Source organism: Ammodytes marinus (genome assembly GCF_949987685.1).
Source record: "Ammodytes marinus genome assembly, chromosome: 14".
In the NCBI taxonomy this organism is placed as follows: Eukaryota; Metazoa; Chordata; class Actinopteri; order Uranoscopiformes; family Ammodytidae; genus Ammodytes; species Ammodytes marinus.
Window position 1 is genome coordinate 23,983,118 of NC_137218.1, and position 17,108 is coordinate 24,000,225.

The 17,108-nt window shown below is 39.7% G+C and overlaps 1 protein-coding gene across 2 annotated transcripts in view; it reads right to left on the minus strand.

The window, feature by feature from the left end:
* Positions 1 to 17,108, minus strand: part of ntm (neurotrimin) — a gene marked incomplete at its 5' end in the record, with an annotated part of 377,639 nt that overhangs the window by 96,161 nt on the left and 264,370 nt on the right. The window contains one exon of one of the 2 annotated variants that reach the window (XM_080041575.1): positions 8,121 to 8,211. In XM_080041575.1, the coding sequence (XP_079897701.1) occupies positions 8,121 to 8,211 (91 nt within the window). Of the gene's footprint in view, positions 1 to 8,120; positions 8,294 to 17,108 lie in introns of those variants that run through there. The other variant, XM_080041574.1, reaches the window with a different exon arrangement.

A 17,108-nucleotide genomic window follows, 5' to 3' on the forward strand; every position in this document is an offset into this window, starting at 1 on the left:
AGTGTCGAGTAAACATCCCTGCATGCAAACTAGATATTGAGGCAATTAAAAAAATGTATATCCCTGCTCGGAATAGAGTGTCGTTGTCCCTGACACATTTAACCTGAATCTGGAATGCGTTCATCGGGCAGAAAGAGTAGAATGGAATAAATGTTAACACGATGCAGCTCTGGGACCAGCATGGTCTGTGCAGGTAGATAAGAGTCTCAGGAGGTGTGTGTGGGGGGGAGGGGAGGGTTTCACTTCGGCCGCACCAATGACATTCATTAATCGCAGTCTCCGGAGGCAAGTGTGTCTTTTCTTTAAGTCCATTTGAGTGGGCAGAGCCTTGGGAAATAAATATGCTTCTTACAAAGTCCGCTTTAGAATCTGGCCTGTGTCAAGCAGTGCATCCAATATGGCAACCCCCCCTATAAAACATGTTTACAGAGATTGAACAAAAATGCCAAGGAGTTCAACCTTCCACACTGCTCTGAAAACCCAAGAATGCATATAATGTATAAGCATAGAAAATGTTACTCTGTGTGGTTCGCAGAGTAGACATCCATTATCTGCGAATTTCACCAATGTCACTTTACATGCCGGAGAGAGATATTACAGCAACCACAGAAAAATAAATAATAAAAATCCTTCAAACCGAGAGTGACCGGTCAATGGAAAGAATGGAGGAGAACATAAAATAATACATTTCCAATAACATAACACAATAGCACCACAACACGTGGACAGTTATAAGCTGCTTCCATGCACCTTTCATACTTCCCATTGCTTGGTACAAAGCTATATGTAGGCCACAGCAAATACCTTATTTCAAACATCCATTCCATCCAACCCTGAAAGTAATGATAATGTCAGGATGGAATGTTTGTTTACTTTTAATATTTTTAAGTTGGCCTCTTGTGTTACTAAAGCCTGGATGAAAGATCAGGATGGTTTATATCGGTAACTGTTAGTATTTTTTAGCATCTAATTTTATTTTTGTGTCCGTCTGTGTTTTATAATGGTGTCTTGTAAGCCCTTGTGGGCTGGGCATGACACAATAATACAAATTCAAATCAAATCAAATCCATTCAGTTTTGTTAGCAAATGTAACTACAGACATATAGCTTGCTCATTTCCTTTTAACAATATTTGAAAGAACTCACACAGTGCATAAGTAGTGCTTTGATGTACAGTTTGTTCCCATGTATTATGCTGTTATGCTGTACTTTTGCTGTACTTTCTCCACAGGAGGGTTTAACAACAGATCGACTGGGGAATCGGAGCTAAAGATAAACTGGTAATTATAGTCTAATTTAATACATCATCTCCGAAAAATCAGGCCACCACACTGAAAACATCACAAATAAAAAAGTGGCAGCTCTGGCTTACTTTAATTTAAATTGTGGTGCCGCCCACACTTTTGGCAGTTGTCAAAGAGGGCAATGGGGAGCTTGTTAGCACAGAGCACAGCAGGGGTGGCCAGTCAAATGTCTACAACATCATTTGTGCCAGAGGAACGCAATGCATTCAAAATTTCCCAGGGACTTTTGAAAGTAATACAAATTGGCTCAGCTATAGCCGATGGAAGCTGGGTCTACCTGTGTCACGTATGCTACTGCTAATACTTTGGGCTTTTAACCTTGCTCTTATTTCCCATGTGCTTCAAATGTGCTGTTGAATAACTTTCACGCTCTGTCACTTTTTTGGGAGCTGTTTTGTAACCCCACTGTTCTGGAACTAAATAAAAGACGTCAGTAATTAAAGTTGTGTGTTTTAAGGCGCTGTATAATTGCAGCAGACTTAAAGGTCAATGAATTTGAAACTGGGGATGTCAGTTGGCTGTATATTAACATAGGGAAAAGGAGTGTGCCGTGAATGTTAAAGAAAAGCTTAATAGAAGCTGTCCTGGCTTGGAGCGAGAAAAGGAGCCTCCGTCTTGATTGGCTAACAGTCAGCCCCCATCACACCTACTTACCAAAAACTGGCTTCAGCAGCACATCTCAGAGGTATATGGAATAATATTATCAATATAAATTATTCATTTTTATTAGACTTTTCAAATTCTCGAGTGCTGCTGAAAATGCCAATTGTCTTACTGTTTGAACACATGCAATACCCCATGCAGTCAAAAGCCACGCACATATGATCTTTGTTATTATTGCAAATACATATCATCATATTTATACTTGTTATGATTAAAATATGGCACACGCCTCAAATTTAGGCACTACAATTTATTACAAATGTTATCGATGCTATTGCACCCACCAAGGTGAAAATCATCTCTGGTAAAAAAAGGTCCCCCTGGAGAAATACCCCTCAGGTCAGAATTGAAAAAAGAGAGTGCCGTAAAGCAGAACGCAGGTGGCGAAAAACAAATCTAAATGTTCACTATAACATCTTCAAAGAGAAACTACGCACGTTTAATCTAGAACTAAGAAATGCAAGACAGTCTTTCTTCTCTGACATCATCACCAAAAACAGCAACAATGCACATGCCCTGTTTGCTGCTGTTGACAGGCTAACAAACCCTCCTGTGTCAGTAGCGTCTGAGCATCTTTCCACGAGGGCCTGCAATGAATTTGCCTCCTTCTTTACTGAGAAAATTCATAAAATAAGACAAGCTGTCACTGCATCAATACCAGGTTCAAGATATGTTTTATCTCTGTGCCCATTTAAAACAAATTCAGATGCCATGACAGAGTTTTTTCTGATAAACAAGAAAAACCTGGATGACATTATACAACACCTGAACTCCTCCTCCTGTTGCCTTGACATTCTGCCCACAGGCTTCTTTAAAACTGTTTTTAGCTGTATGGCCTCAGATGTCCTAGAAATTGTCAATATGTCCCTTCGCACTGGTGTATTCCCACAGGCCCTGAAAACAGCTGTCATCAAGCCACTCCTAAAAAAGAAAAATCTAGATACATCACTCATGAACAATTATAGGCCGATATCCAACCTACCATTTTTAAGCAAGATCATTGAAAAAGCTGTTCATCATCAGCTAAATAACTACTTAGCAATGAATAACTGCTTTGATGTCTTTCAGTCAGGTTTTCGACAACACCACAGCACTGAGACTGCTCTGGTTAAGGTCCTCAATGACATCCACTTAAACACAGACAGTGGCAAAAGCTCTGTATTAGTTTTATTGGATCTCAGTGCTGCGTTCGACACAGTTGACCACAGCATATTGCTAGATCGACTTGCAAACTGGGTTGGACTTTCTGGAACTGTGCTAAACTGGTTTGAATCATACTTAAAGGAAAGAGACTACTATGTGTCAATAGGCAATTTCACATCCGAGCGAACAAATATTACATGCGGGGTCCCCCAAGGTTCCATTCTTGGGCCTCTTCTGTTTAACATATACATGCTACCGCTAGCTCAGATTATGAACAAAAACAAATTATGCTACCATAATTATGCAGACGACACACAAATTTACATAACCATATCACCAGGAGACTATGGTCCGATTCAAGCACTAAGTAAATGCATTGAACAAATCAATGACTGGATGTGCCAAAACTTTCTTCAATTAAACAGCGACAAAACTGAAGTAATTGTCTTTGGTGCCAGGGATGAACAATCAAAAGTCAGCGCACAGCTTAAATCTGTTATGTTAGAAAGCACACACCAAGCTAGAAATCTTGGAGTAGTGATAGATTCCGACTTGAATTTCAAAAAACACATTAAATCAATTACTAAGTCAGCCTACTACCACCTTAAAAATATATCGAGAATTAAAGGGCTAATATCTCAGCAGGACTTAGAAAAACTTGTCCATGCATTTATTTTTAGTAGACTTGACTACTGTAATAGTGTCTTTGCAGGCCTTCCTAAAAAATCAATCAGACAGCTTCAGCTAATTCAGAACGCTGCTGCTCGAGTCCTCACTAGGACCAAAAAAGTAGATCACATTACCCCAGTTCTTAGGTCTTTACACTGGCTTCCTGTCACTCAAAGAATTGATTTTAAAATATCGATGATGGTCTACAAAGCCTTAAATGGTTTAGGGCCAAAATACATTACTGATCTGCTGATACGTTATGAGCCGCCCAGAGCCCTTAGGTCGTCTGGGACAGGTCTTTTAAAAGTCCCCAGAGCTAGGACTAAACAGGGAGAGGCGGCATTCAGCGTTTATGCGCCCAATGTCTGGAACGGACTGCCAGAGAGTCTGAGGTCCGCTGAGACTCTCAGCTCTTTTAAATCGGGTCTCAAAACGTTCTTGTTTCCCTTTTAACCTGTAATTTTTTTTTTTTTTTTTTTTTTTTTTTTTTTTTTTTTTTTTTTTTGGTAAAATGTTTTAATTCTTTTATTTAAATGTTGTATTTTTATCCATGTTTTAAATTTGTTCATTTTTTTTTTTTTTTTTTTTGTATTTGTATTCTTTATTTGATTTTAACCCTGTGAAGCACCTTGAGTGGCCCTGTGCCTGAAATGTGCTCTATAAATAAAATTGCCTTGCCTTGCCTTGCCTTACAACCACCTGTTTACTCAATAATCCATTGACTAGACCCCTTCTGTCTAAAATCATGAGCTGCAGGAAACATACTTTATTTTGAAGCAGCCCCTGTAGACAGCTAGATTGTATTACAAGTTGTGCATAGAAAGACCTGCATTTTTAACCCATGTGGCTTTGCGAATGGCCAACAAGATGAAAGTCATGGCAAATTCACACTCCCCGGTCCCATTGACCTAGTAAAAGACAGAACAGTGGAGTAATAACTGCACTGCATGCCAATTTGTAGAGGGGATAGGAGTTTTTTTCAATTTGTAATCCAAGTTCTGCTTTTCAGGCTTGCTCACAAATAGTTACATGTAGTTGAACAAAGATTGGAGGACATTTAACAGTGTTACATACAGCAGGACCACGGGGCTGTTCCTGACATGGTATCTGAATGCTACGGCACTGTCCATGGTCCTGAAAGGGTGCCGGCAGTGAAGGATGAAAGGCAGGACAGTACAGTACTTGACTGGAACTGTCCAGCACTTTAACAAGAGCTCACTGCTGTGGTATATAGTATCATTACAATTCTTAATGTTGTTATTATGGTTATTTTTTGTTATTGAATAATGATAATATATAAAGTTTCACATAAGAGAGGTAAGTTTAAAAAAATAACTTCTTCTGTCAGCCACCCTCACTACTTGAACATGTTGCCTCCTTTGTGGGTTTTTTTACGGCCTCTTCAAAAGGGCATGGGAATTTATCAGAGCAGGTATTATATTTTTAACTCTCCTCAAAGTGTGTCCCAGTAGGCTCTTAATACAAGTTTACACTGAAAACCAATTCAATTCATTGCACCTATAAAAACATCTACAAACTGAGCTGGCTCCCTGTCAACTGACACAAGTCATTATAATAGTTAGCATGGCATATATCATATATAAAATAACCTAAATCGGCACACTACTGACCCCTGTTAGCCTTAGAAGAAGATAAAAATATACTGTTCAGGACGGGTAGCGTGTTGTAATACTTAGACAAAGTATAAAGCTTAATAATATCCATGAAAACATCATGCGTGTCAGCTTTAATGATGCAAAGGCTATCAAGGGAATTCTATAACAAATAAATCCATGCAGTCCATTGAATATAAGTTGGGTGTTAAAGGAGGAGACAGTGATTCCAGAGAAAGCGTGTCACTTTCTGAGAAAATCAGGCTATATCGATAAATTAAATTTTTGTTATTTTGCAACCAATGGTCTTTGAAAGCTCTGGTTGGACATAGTGACCCTAGCCTATAGCTTTTAGTCGATCTTCAAGCTCATCAGAAACACTGAAATTGTCCCATCATCAAGACAAGTCTGGACAGAATGGCAATCAAAGTGCAGAGACAGCCTCAGAAAGACTTCCATGTCACTTCTTCCTGCAGTTACCTGCTCCAATAGTGAATGTGTTGACAGCAGCACTTTAACCATCAACCATTTACAGACAGTGCTGCCGTGCCCTCCCACCTCCATCACACATCACACCTTGCCAACTGTGGTAGCAAAAAGAAAATCCCTTCTGTTGGCCTTTGTGATTATTGCTCGTATTGCATTGGACATTTCCCCGACAGTCCCTGAAAGCAACATAAATCCATCTGTGTCCAGTAAGCCTCTGAGGGGAGCGGAGGAGGGGAAAGGTCACCAACAGACAATCTCCCCCGTCTTGGGCAATTGTAAGTCAATCCTTGTCGACAACTCATACAGTATTTGCTGTATGAGTCTTCTTGTTTGTGTGTTTGTTTGATTTCAACTGCAACATCTCAGCCTCAATCCTCAGCAGAGACCTGACAACTGTTTTATGAACACATGCTCTCCTACCTTTAGTTATGCACCATCACACAGCAATTAAACACGCTAAACCTCAGTTAACAGCTGTTAAAGATTACAACAGAGTATCGCTTCGTGGATTGAGTGTTTTCCAGAGACTAATCCTCTGAAATCCCCCCCCCACCCCTCCTCTGCTTTTTTATTCAACCATGTTTGCATGGTAAAACAGACAACACTTGAGTCATACGCTGGATCTCCCCGACACTAAGTGGTCAAATTAAGCCAGGCTTCAGGCAGCACTCAACTTTGGGAACAGGACTGATACTAAGCAGCAGCAGCAGCAACACTACACACACACACACACACACACACACACACACACACAAACACTTGTTTATACGGCTATACTTGTGAGGACACTCATTCACATAATGCATTCTCTATTGACCCTAACCCTAACATCAAAACTAAAAACATAGTCCCGCAAACAGCTCTTTAAAAAGGCCTGTCCCAAAGTAAGAACCCGCAAAATGTCCTCACTTTGCAAAAATGTCCTCACTCTTTAGGTCTATAACTCAAGTTGGTCCTCACAAATATAGTTGTACAAGTACACACACATACGCGCGCACACACACACACACACACACACGCGCACACAACATGTATGTTCCTTTCAAAATCTGCAAACAGCGATCCAGATGTGACAGTAGAAGGGAGAAGACTCTCAGTGGTTCAAGAAATCAAGTACCTTGGAATAATGATATATTCTAAGCTAATTTTCAAAACACAAGTTAAAAAAGTCCTAAACAAAATCAAATTCAACTTATCAAATTTCAGATACATCAGGAATAATTTAACTACAGAGGCCTCAAGGTTGTACCTTCATGCTATGATTTTCTCACATATTAATTACTGTCTTACCAGCTGGTCACAGGCAGGGCGGACCACATTACGCTCAGTTGAAACACGTTTTAAACAGGCCTTGAAAACGCTAGATAAAAAATCAAATTCATATCACCATTGTAAAATCTTGATAAAATATGATTTGTTAAACTGGGAAAACATGATTAAGTTGGCAGACATTCTACTTGTATATAAAATATTTCATGGTATGGCTCCCCCTCCGCTAAAGGAATTTGTTAAACAAAATATAAACTCTTCCACCAGAGCATCCACAAGAGGGGATTGTAAAATACCATATAGAAAAAGTTATTTTGGGCAGTCATCCTTTTCCTATCTAGCAGCACATACTTGGAATACCATACCCACAGAACTAAGAAACATTACATCACTCAAATCCCTCTCAAAATCTATAAAAAACTGGTTACTGACAAATCAAATATGCATCCATAATCATCTGGGATAGTGTGTTTGTCTTTGAGTTTACTAGTTGTGTTTGTGTCTGAGTTTTGTGCTCCTTGTCTGTGTACCCGTGTTTGTACTTATGTGTTTTGTCTGCATTCACACTTGTATGCTCCTTGTCTGTGCTTTTTGTCTTTCTTTAAATACTTATGTGTTTTAATCTTGCTATATGTTCATGCACTTTCATCTGTTTCTGTATGCTTCATGTTTTTCACACATCGCCAACCTGTTATGTGCTGGAGTAATCATTGTGTTGTTTTGTTTGTCTGTGCTTGGGTCATTTTGTTTTTGTGCTCATGTGTTGTATTTTTGTATTTTTCTTCTTTTAATGTTTCTTTTTTTCTTTCTACCTGCCAGGGACTACAGGTGAAAATTAGCCTGCATGGCTAAATCTGGCACATTTACATGTTGAACTTTGGTGCTCATGTCTATTAATGTGCGCTGTCCCTTTTAAATAAAGAAATCACAAATCACAACATGTGTTTGTTTAATGAAATGCGTTGACTCACCTAAGGGAGACCGTCTCTCCTTGTCGGACGGTGATATTGTCCATCACTTTGTTGTCGGTTTGAGAATCCCCTTGGCTGCGAACGGGCAACCCTGCAGGCACAAGAAGCAACATCCTCAGAGAGAGCAGCACTGTGAATTTGGAAAAAGCGACAAAGTATCCGCGCATAGACATCGTTCCTCCACAGCCTCCTATAAAGAGGTCCCGAAAATAAAAAATAAAAAATCCCAAGATCCCACAGCGAGGAGACAACGAGACGTTTTTTTTTTCTTTATGTCCCGCCAACGGTCCCGTGGAGATTATTTACCCCCAGTTCATTAGTCTTTTTAATCCCAAAATCTCCTTGCCAGGTATAGCCGACGTGAGCGGGGGGGACAGACAGAGAGAGAGAGAGAGAGAGAGAGAGAGAGAGAGAGAGAGAGAGAGACACACACACAGTCGACTCTATAGCTGCGCACTGTAAAACATCCACTGTTTACCGGTTGGAATAAAAAAAAAAGAGAGAAAAAAGAAAACAAGCCCTTCTCGCGGTAGGTCCTGAGTGCGGCTGCAGACTAGTCCCTATTCCTTTTCCAAGTTGTTTCTTCTTTTAAACATAGGGAATAGTAAAGGAGAAGAAGTAAATCCTCCAAATATATATTCAAACTGTCAATCTCCAGCCTACGTGTGCGTAAAAACGAAACGAAAGAGCAAACAAAAACAGTCAAAGCCTATTCCAAAGAAAAGAGAGCGATGCCAAGTTTTTTCAGCGGTTGCCAGTGAGTTGTTTCCCTGTCCGTGCTCGAAATTATGAGCGCTTTTCCCTCCTACTACGTCACCGGCGGAGTTAGGGTAGTGGTGGTGGGAGCGAAGTGGATTCACATTTGCATCAACTATAGCCTCTAAACAGAAATAAACACATACAAATCGTCGCTAATGTAAATAGGAAGTATTTGTATTGTTGTATGGGAAGAAAAATGATGGCCATCCTTTTATATTTCTACAAACCCTTAGATAACTTGTTGATTGAACAGTACTGATTCGTCATAAAAAATGGCAGTTATCCAATGCAGACACGATTTCTAACACATATTCCAATTGCTTGTCTGGTCCAAACCATGAACGTTTGCGAGACCAAAAAGCACAAAAAACATCTGTTGTTGTATATACAAATGTCATCAAAAATTCAAATTCAAAAAGCTATAGAACCAGAACATGGTTGAGCAATTGGCTATCACTGCAGCTCAAATATGCAATGCCCTATCTCTGAAGCTTTAATTATACGTGCTAAAAAATAAATAAACCAACAATGAAAAACAAACTAACTCACAACAATGCAATAAGCAAGCTGCTTCTCCAAATATATAGATGTTTGTATTGTCTTACTATGATAATATTGCTTTTGTTATGGCTTATTATCAACCTGCTTTGAAAACTGCACAGTCACTGTGAGTTGCAGGGGTAGACCTACTACACAACTTCTTAAAGAAATGGTACATTATGTTTCTCAACAATGTAAGGTTGAATAATTCATAAGCAATATAACAAAGCCTTGTACAATTCAATACAGGAATGGGTATTGCCCTTTGATGAAAGCAAACAAGTATTTCTCTTGATGGACATTCTGAGAAAAAAACATTTTTGAACATAAATGATAGCCTAATGGAACTGAACTAGGCTACTTCAGTTTATGGGTCATGGCATTGTTCAACACTTGAAAAGAACAGAGCAAACATTAATGCTAATTCTTACTGCTGTGTTTTAAGACAAAGGGGTATATTGTGTAGCATTGTTGAGCTTTTACAGGCAGAGAAATGGGACCATGTTACCAAATAGGTTACACAGCTAAGTCCTTGGGTTATAAATAAGTGCTACATCACTGACTCAAACATTACAATGAAGACGGAACTCTAAGATATATGTTATTTGTGTGAGTTACCATATAATAGATGGACAACTGTATGCCAATAATGTATATATACAAGATCAAACCATGTCTTTATAAGCTGATTAAAGATTAGTAGTCATTAGTTCCAAGCATTCTTGAAGCTAGAGAACTCTGTCAAAGCTTCATTGTTGTGGCCCATACTGCTATTCAAATATCAATATTGAGCATTATACCGACATAAACAACACATACCCTAAGCTGTGCATTAAGATGTTGTTGAGAAAGAGGAGGACGAGACAACAATGTTGCCATGACAGCACTTGGGAATTGCTGTCATTAAGTGTGTGTCATTATATATGGTAGAACAATATTTAGGCTGTCCCAATACTTGTAAGATGCTTTAAAATACCAGGATAGTCTGGATTTTTTTTAGTATGGACATCAGCATGTTATTGTGGCCATTCTTTTGGGGAAAACAACCAGTGATGAGAAGTATATATATCAGCAAGAGGCAAGGTCAAGGCGCAATGCTATGTTGAAATAAATAAGTAAAAAGTATACCCCAAAGTTGAGGAAATAAAACTATACTGCAACGTCTGGTTGAAAAAATCCAGGTGTACTGAGCAGACAGATACTTTGTCACCTAGCCATACATTGTCTCAATGCCAGTTTTTCTTCTTTTTTCCCTCTTTTCCAATGCCACAAGCAAGTGCCCCCAGCCTGACAGCTTACAGTAGATGGCCAAGTCCGTGTCACAGTTGGCCACTCAGTGTGACGACCCCTGCCCTACCCTGCCAACTTGTCTTTTGTCTACCTGTCCCTTTACTATATGTCTCCCCTTCCTGTAGCCTCACACTCTCTCGCCCTCTGTACTGCTCTCTCCATCAGTTCCTGTCTCCAGCCCCTGCTCACTTCTCTAAAGGCCATGTACTCTACTTTCTTTCTACTCCCCGGGCATGCCATTCTGAAGTAGATGCCCCTCCAATTTTACTGCCAAAACTCAACACACCTCCTCAGCAGCTGTCCTCCCTTTCCTCAGCAGTCCAGCGGTCACCTGCACTCCTGCTTCACCTGTACTCACTTCCTTAATTAGCCACTAACTGATCATTTGTTTCAGTGGCAGTTCAATGTAGTTTTATGACCTTACACCAAACAACTTCTCAAACAATATCACTGTTGCTCACAAATGTCCAATGTCGGAATAAAATGATGAGAGTTGTCGGTGCGGTCTCGTAATTTCAATTTGATTTTCCCTTCAAGCAAATAAAATAAAAATACATTTTTGAAACTTTAATAATCGCAATGATATGGCTTGAAATGTACGTGATTTAGGTATCTATATACTTGTGTTTATTTGTGGGACAGATTAGACCCCAGCCAGTCAACATAACCTGCTGAAATTGTCAGGGTTAGCGGCAGGCAGGCAGGTAAGTGGGACCCAATTGCAGACTGGTCAGGTGAACAAAGATTTATTAACTCCGAACAATGACAAAAAAAAGGCAAACAACACAGTGAACACATGTAACACAATGGACGAGACTCACCAACAAACATAATGCTCAGACAAGGAACAAAGAAACACAAGGACTTAAAGATCTCCTATTATACTACTTGTCTGGTCTTCATTTCTAATTAATGACTCCTATAGAGCAACCTGACACGAGTCACAGCACAAAAAAACATGTAGATTTTCGGGAAGGCCTTCCTCTCATCTGGGCGCGCTCAGCATTCTCTGTCAACACTCCGCTTTGTGCTTCTCCGCCCCCTCGCCCCCCTCCTGCCAACCCCACTCCGTTGTGATTGGTTACCTTCCGGAACACTTTCAGTGGCGCGCGGGCTGATTTGAGCAGGCAGCCTGAGCATGTTGCAGCATTACCATACATGGAAAAATCTGGATTTTCTACGTAATAAATCCCGGAAATTTGAAAAAGTGAATCGCGACCAGCTGCCCTAGTGTTTAGAGCTCTGCACAGCCACCCCAGACGGTCAGCAGGGAATACGTCTAAATGCATGTAAGTCATTACTTGACACTTTAGTGTGGTTAAACATGACTATAAATCATTATAACAACGTTCATAGGTCATACAAGTTGAAAAAGCATAATAGGGCCTCTTTAAATACAAGACAGGGTACGCAACAACGAACAGGTGGAACACATTAGGGCGGGGTCAGTAAGGGAAACTTGACAGGACATGGGGAGAAACAAGACAGATATACCAAAATAAAACAGGAAACATAGGGACACCACCAAAACAAGACAAGAACATACAGATCATGACAGAAATACCTTTGTATTGGAATGAAAGCACTCATTTAGCTCCATTGGCAGGATGGGACAAATCAAAATCTCACAATCTGCCGAATCTAGTTGTAGTATTGCAAATATAAGATTTATGTCTTTGCAAATACTTATAGTCTATTATTAAACACTCAGTGACTGATGACAAATTGCCTTAAGATGTGAGTTGGTTGTCTTTAGATGTTAGATGGTTTCAGACTTTAGTCTTTTCAAAGTCTTTTCAGAGTGTTCTAGTGTATGGTAGGCAATAGTTGCTATCTTGCCATATGTTTGGTCCTCCGAGCTTCTATCACGTGAACCTGAACTTGCCTATACTTGCCTGCCTGTTTCTCCTATACCTGCTCCACTACCCACCCTCAAGTACCTGCCTGTATGCTCATTTAATCAATAAATCATTGAACTGCACCAGTCTTTGAAAGGTAGAAATTGACTCACTTTCCCACCGTAGCTTTGAAAGAAAGTTTAGAATCAATCAGTACTCTGAGGTACTTGCATTCTTCCCTGATACAAACACACCTTATTCGACTCTTAAGCTATTCGTCTTGAAAACATGCATTCCTTTAAATAGATAGATTTGGAAATAAGCAGTATTGTTCAACCACCCTTTTTAATGAACCATGGATGTTGAGTTCATTAGCAACGTGTGTCTCAATGCTACCAAGAACATGAATTGCCATATGCATTCAAAAAGGTGTTTGTGTAAGGAGATAATGATTAAAAACGATTGATGTACAGTAGTATGTATATAGGCATGGGCCCAGCATACCCCCTTGTGGGACACCTGTGATTGATCATTATGTCGTTAGACATACTTAGACTGTTAGAGCAGATGTGATTCTATCTATTCAAGTCGTCTGATAGACAAATTATGGTAAGCCTATATAACTTAAACACGAGGATTATATGAAAAAGAGTTAGTAGGTCATTTAGATTTTGCTAATTGGAATCACAACAACATTTCAGATGAAATATGTTGTTCATTAAGATATGAATCCATTGCACATGGACTTGCTAGTACACATATTTGAACACTTAAAGGATTTATTTCCAAGGATGTTCACATGTGCAGGATAGAGCCATCACCTTGGTATTTGCCTGTACATCACTTTTAAGGATTATGACATATTACCCAATATCGCATTAACCAATGGCTGTTTGGAGCAAAAATACTTTCCACAATCTCTCAAAACATAATTTACATATATATATAAATAAAAAATACAAAGCATGAACCACGCTGCAAATAGCCAATATTTCTGTTGTTGGTACCTACTTCTAATAACTGCAATAACATGTGCAAAAAAATGTGTTTCCCTAATCAGTAAAATGTATGCTTGCTTGGTTCAGCTTAATTACTGTAGGTCCTCTGTCTGTCAGCAGCCTCCTAGTAGTCTCTTGACATCAACAACCCTGCTGAAAAAAACCCTGAATTTAATTATCCAGTCTTGTGCTCACAACTGCTGGTACATTCATTCATTTAATCCAAGCATTCACCAGTGCTCTTCAATACGCACACTATTGCCTGTCAGCACTTTTACCCCAGTCTTTCACACCATAGAGTACATCAAATGTGGATCACAATAGCTGCGGTCGAAAACATACTGAAGGTGAATATTACATTCGACCTTATTATGCTGTGCAGTTTTTGCAGTGTGAACAATTCCTGCAATTTGACCGTCATTCAAATCTGGAGTAATCTGCTGTATATCCAGGTTTCCTAATCTTTCGGCGGAGTTATCTGCACTTTGAACATGACAATACCTTTTAATTGGTTTGACTCCCGGGGTGCAAGTGAGACCTTTGCATCTGTGCCTGGAAGGCCTCAAGAAGCTCGGCCTGGCTAATACACATTGAAATCCATTATAAATCTGAAGATGACAACCTGCCTCCATTACTTAATCGACTTCAAGGCATATTCACTTTTCTCTAGCTGCAAGAGCGTCATTTGTTGAAATGAAGGACATAATCATGTTTTCTCAAGTGTCTGGATATGTAAAACAGGTCAAATTAAGTTTTCATCAATATTGTATGGATCATATGGATACCACAATGGATGAACTTTTCTCCCTGCTGCCAGCTCTAAGCAGTATGTTATGGGGCTAAGGGAAGTGGGTGTGCTCCAGGCTTGACAAGCATCCCAAGCTATTTTATAGTCCAGATCTCAAAAGGGGGAAAGAATGAGATGTCACCATCCAGAACAGCGAGCCTCCAGGCAGCACATTCCCGGTGAAGCTATATAGTCACGTCACTTGACTTGCTCCAAGCGCTGCAGCTCATAATCGAGATTCCACCTCCACACAGACTATAAATGCCACTGCTGTGCACCACTCTCCGTGTCACCTGAATCATGTTGTCAAGTAAATGAATGAGCCAAGGAAAGTCTCCCGCAGTGACAGCTAATGTTCTCCATCCGAAACATCTGTTTAGTCAGTGAATTGGGGTTGGCACTTCACATGAACATATGAAAGACAGGGTGTGGAGATCAATTAGTTTTTTTTTATCTAGTATTTTTCAATGTTGGCAAGAGTAAGCTAAAAAACAAAATATCAAATTTAGAAGGACACATTTGAGTGTATATCTAAACATAAATGTGTACAGCCCCAATCTGTGTGGGACACAGAATGCAAACTTTGGTCTGGTGTCAAAGTTCTAAGCTATTGAACTCTCTACCATCCATTTAAAATTCCCCTCTATCACTTCATAGTATATACAGTACAGATGTTACATATCCAAGGATTTCACAGTAAAGATGTAAGCAATTCCATTCACTCCAACATTTATCTGGCAAAGCAAATAGTATATCAAAGTGTGTGTAGGAAAATGTTGGGAGTTAATATGTACTGTATATATTTCCAATGTATTTGGGATGTATTGACTATGACAAATGCAAAGACACTGTTAAATGTTTGCCTATGGTAGCTCGGCCCCAAAGGTAATCAAGTGCTAATTGTAAGGGTAAACAAAGACCTGTTTGGATGAGAGGGACATCAAGAGTGAAAACAAGACAATCTAGCTTATGATGATGGTAATCAGCTAACTAAACCAATCATGCAGGCCTAATTGGGTGTTTTGAATCAGAGGACTGTGGGGACAAGCTGGATGAAGGCAGTAAGTGACAGTCAAATGCTGTCAAGAATGTCATTGAGCCAAGTGCTTAACCTCTAGCGACTCCACTGGAGCACACTCAACAGCTTCCTGGCCTGACCCAGAGTGAGGCAGTGCATCGCTGTGAAAAAAACACATCCACTCAGCAGCACAGTCTCACCTCTCTACTTTGAGCTAAACTGACATTCTGTTGGTGAAGCAGAAAAGGGGTCTTTTAAAAAAACAAGATTCCCAATGTGCCTGAAGGCAACAGAGGACCTTTTATCTGTTGATAAGGTGAGACACTGTAGGCAGAAACAAGGTAAAACAAAAGGTACATGGTAAATGTTTAGATTTTTTGGCTTCCATAACAAGTCAAACGTCGTCTGTTTGCGTCTGTATATTTCTCCGATACAACCATCTTTATCAGTCATTATCTCATCAACTGGCAAGGTTTCATGAAGAAATATACTGTATAAGTTATAAAATCCTACCCTATTCACCTGCAGTGTCTTGCCTAAAACCTGAAGACATGACGAGTGAAAAAGGCTGACATTAAGAGTGTACATGCAAGACTGACAGATGAATGTCATCAATGTTTAGTGTGCCATGATGTCACTGCTCTCTCTATAGGGTTGACTTGCCAATCAGCAGCATCCGCTTAATGACCGCTATTAGGCAATATTCCACACATGTCACTCAAACAGATGGTAAATAAAAGAGAATGCTACTGTGTACTTTCAGCAATGGACAAGTAATGGGCTCAGTGGGATTCAATGCAGCAATCACATTCATGAAAGTAGATCATTTGCAGACCACTTTCCAGCATTTACGGTAACTGCAGTAGACTAATGGTAGGTATGCATCAGTGCTCACGTGTGAGAGATGCTATCAATTGGATGCCAATCATCAATGCAATGAAGAAATAAATTGCAGTTATGAGCATGTCTGAACATGAAGAGATTGATTCTAAAATACATTTCCATCCATCCATCTTAAACCATAACGCTTAGGCTATGTTGCTAATTTTGAAGTCTGAAGTGTACAGTTATATCAAGACGTCAAAGTTACGCAGATGTTATTATTAAGCACACTATTGTGCTGGTGTTCCTTGGCAACACTGTTCTCTTATGGCCATGCCAATAAAGCTAATTTAAATTTCTTTCAGTATTCAACTTAATTATCACATGACCAAATACTTTGAAATGTTTTCTTTCTTCTTATACAAATAAAAGCCCGAATAATGTTAATGTTTAGAACCCACAACCATATACCCGGTGCACCCACATGTAACACTGCAGAGATACAATTTTTCAAAAAGTGATCAGTGCATGTGGTAGAGTTAGCTCTTCCGCAGCAGCCTAACTGTCTGTGTGGGAAATATTTTTTACTGAGGGGTGTGTGGTGTGAGATTTGGTGTTCCGGTAATGCTGTTTTGATGGAAAGAGCGAGACCTGTCCATGAGATGGATGGCTGGGGTCCTTCATGATAGATATATTGTAAGTTATGGGCTTTGTTTTTTGGCTTTGTTTTTTGGCACCAAGTGTTGTAAACATCCTGGAGTGGTATTTGTAAGTATGTGCCAATGATTTTAGCTGCTGTCTTAGCACAGTTATTATTCTTTTAGAGCCGGGCAGCTAGACAACACTGTGATGCAGCCTGTCAGAACACTCACAATAGTACATCGGTAAAAAAATTCCCAAGGGCTTTGGTTTCCTATACTGGCCTGAAGAACTACA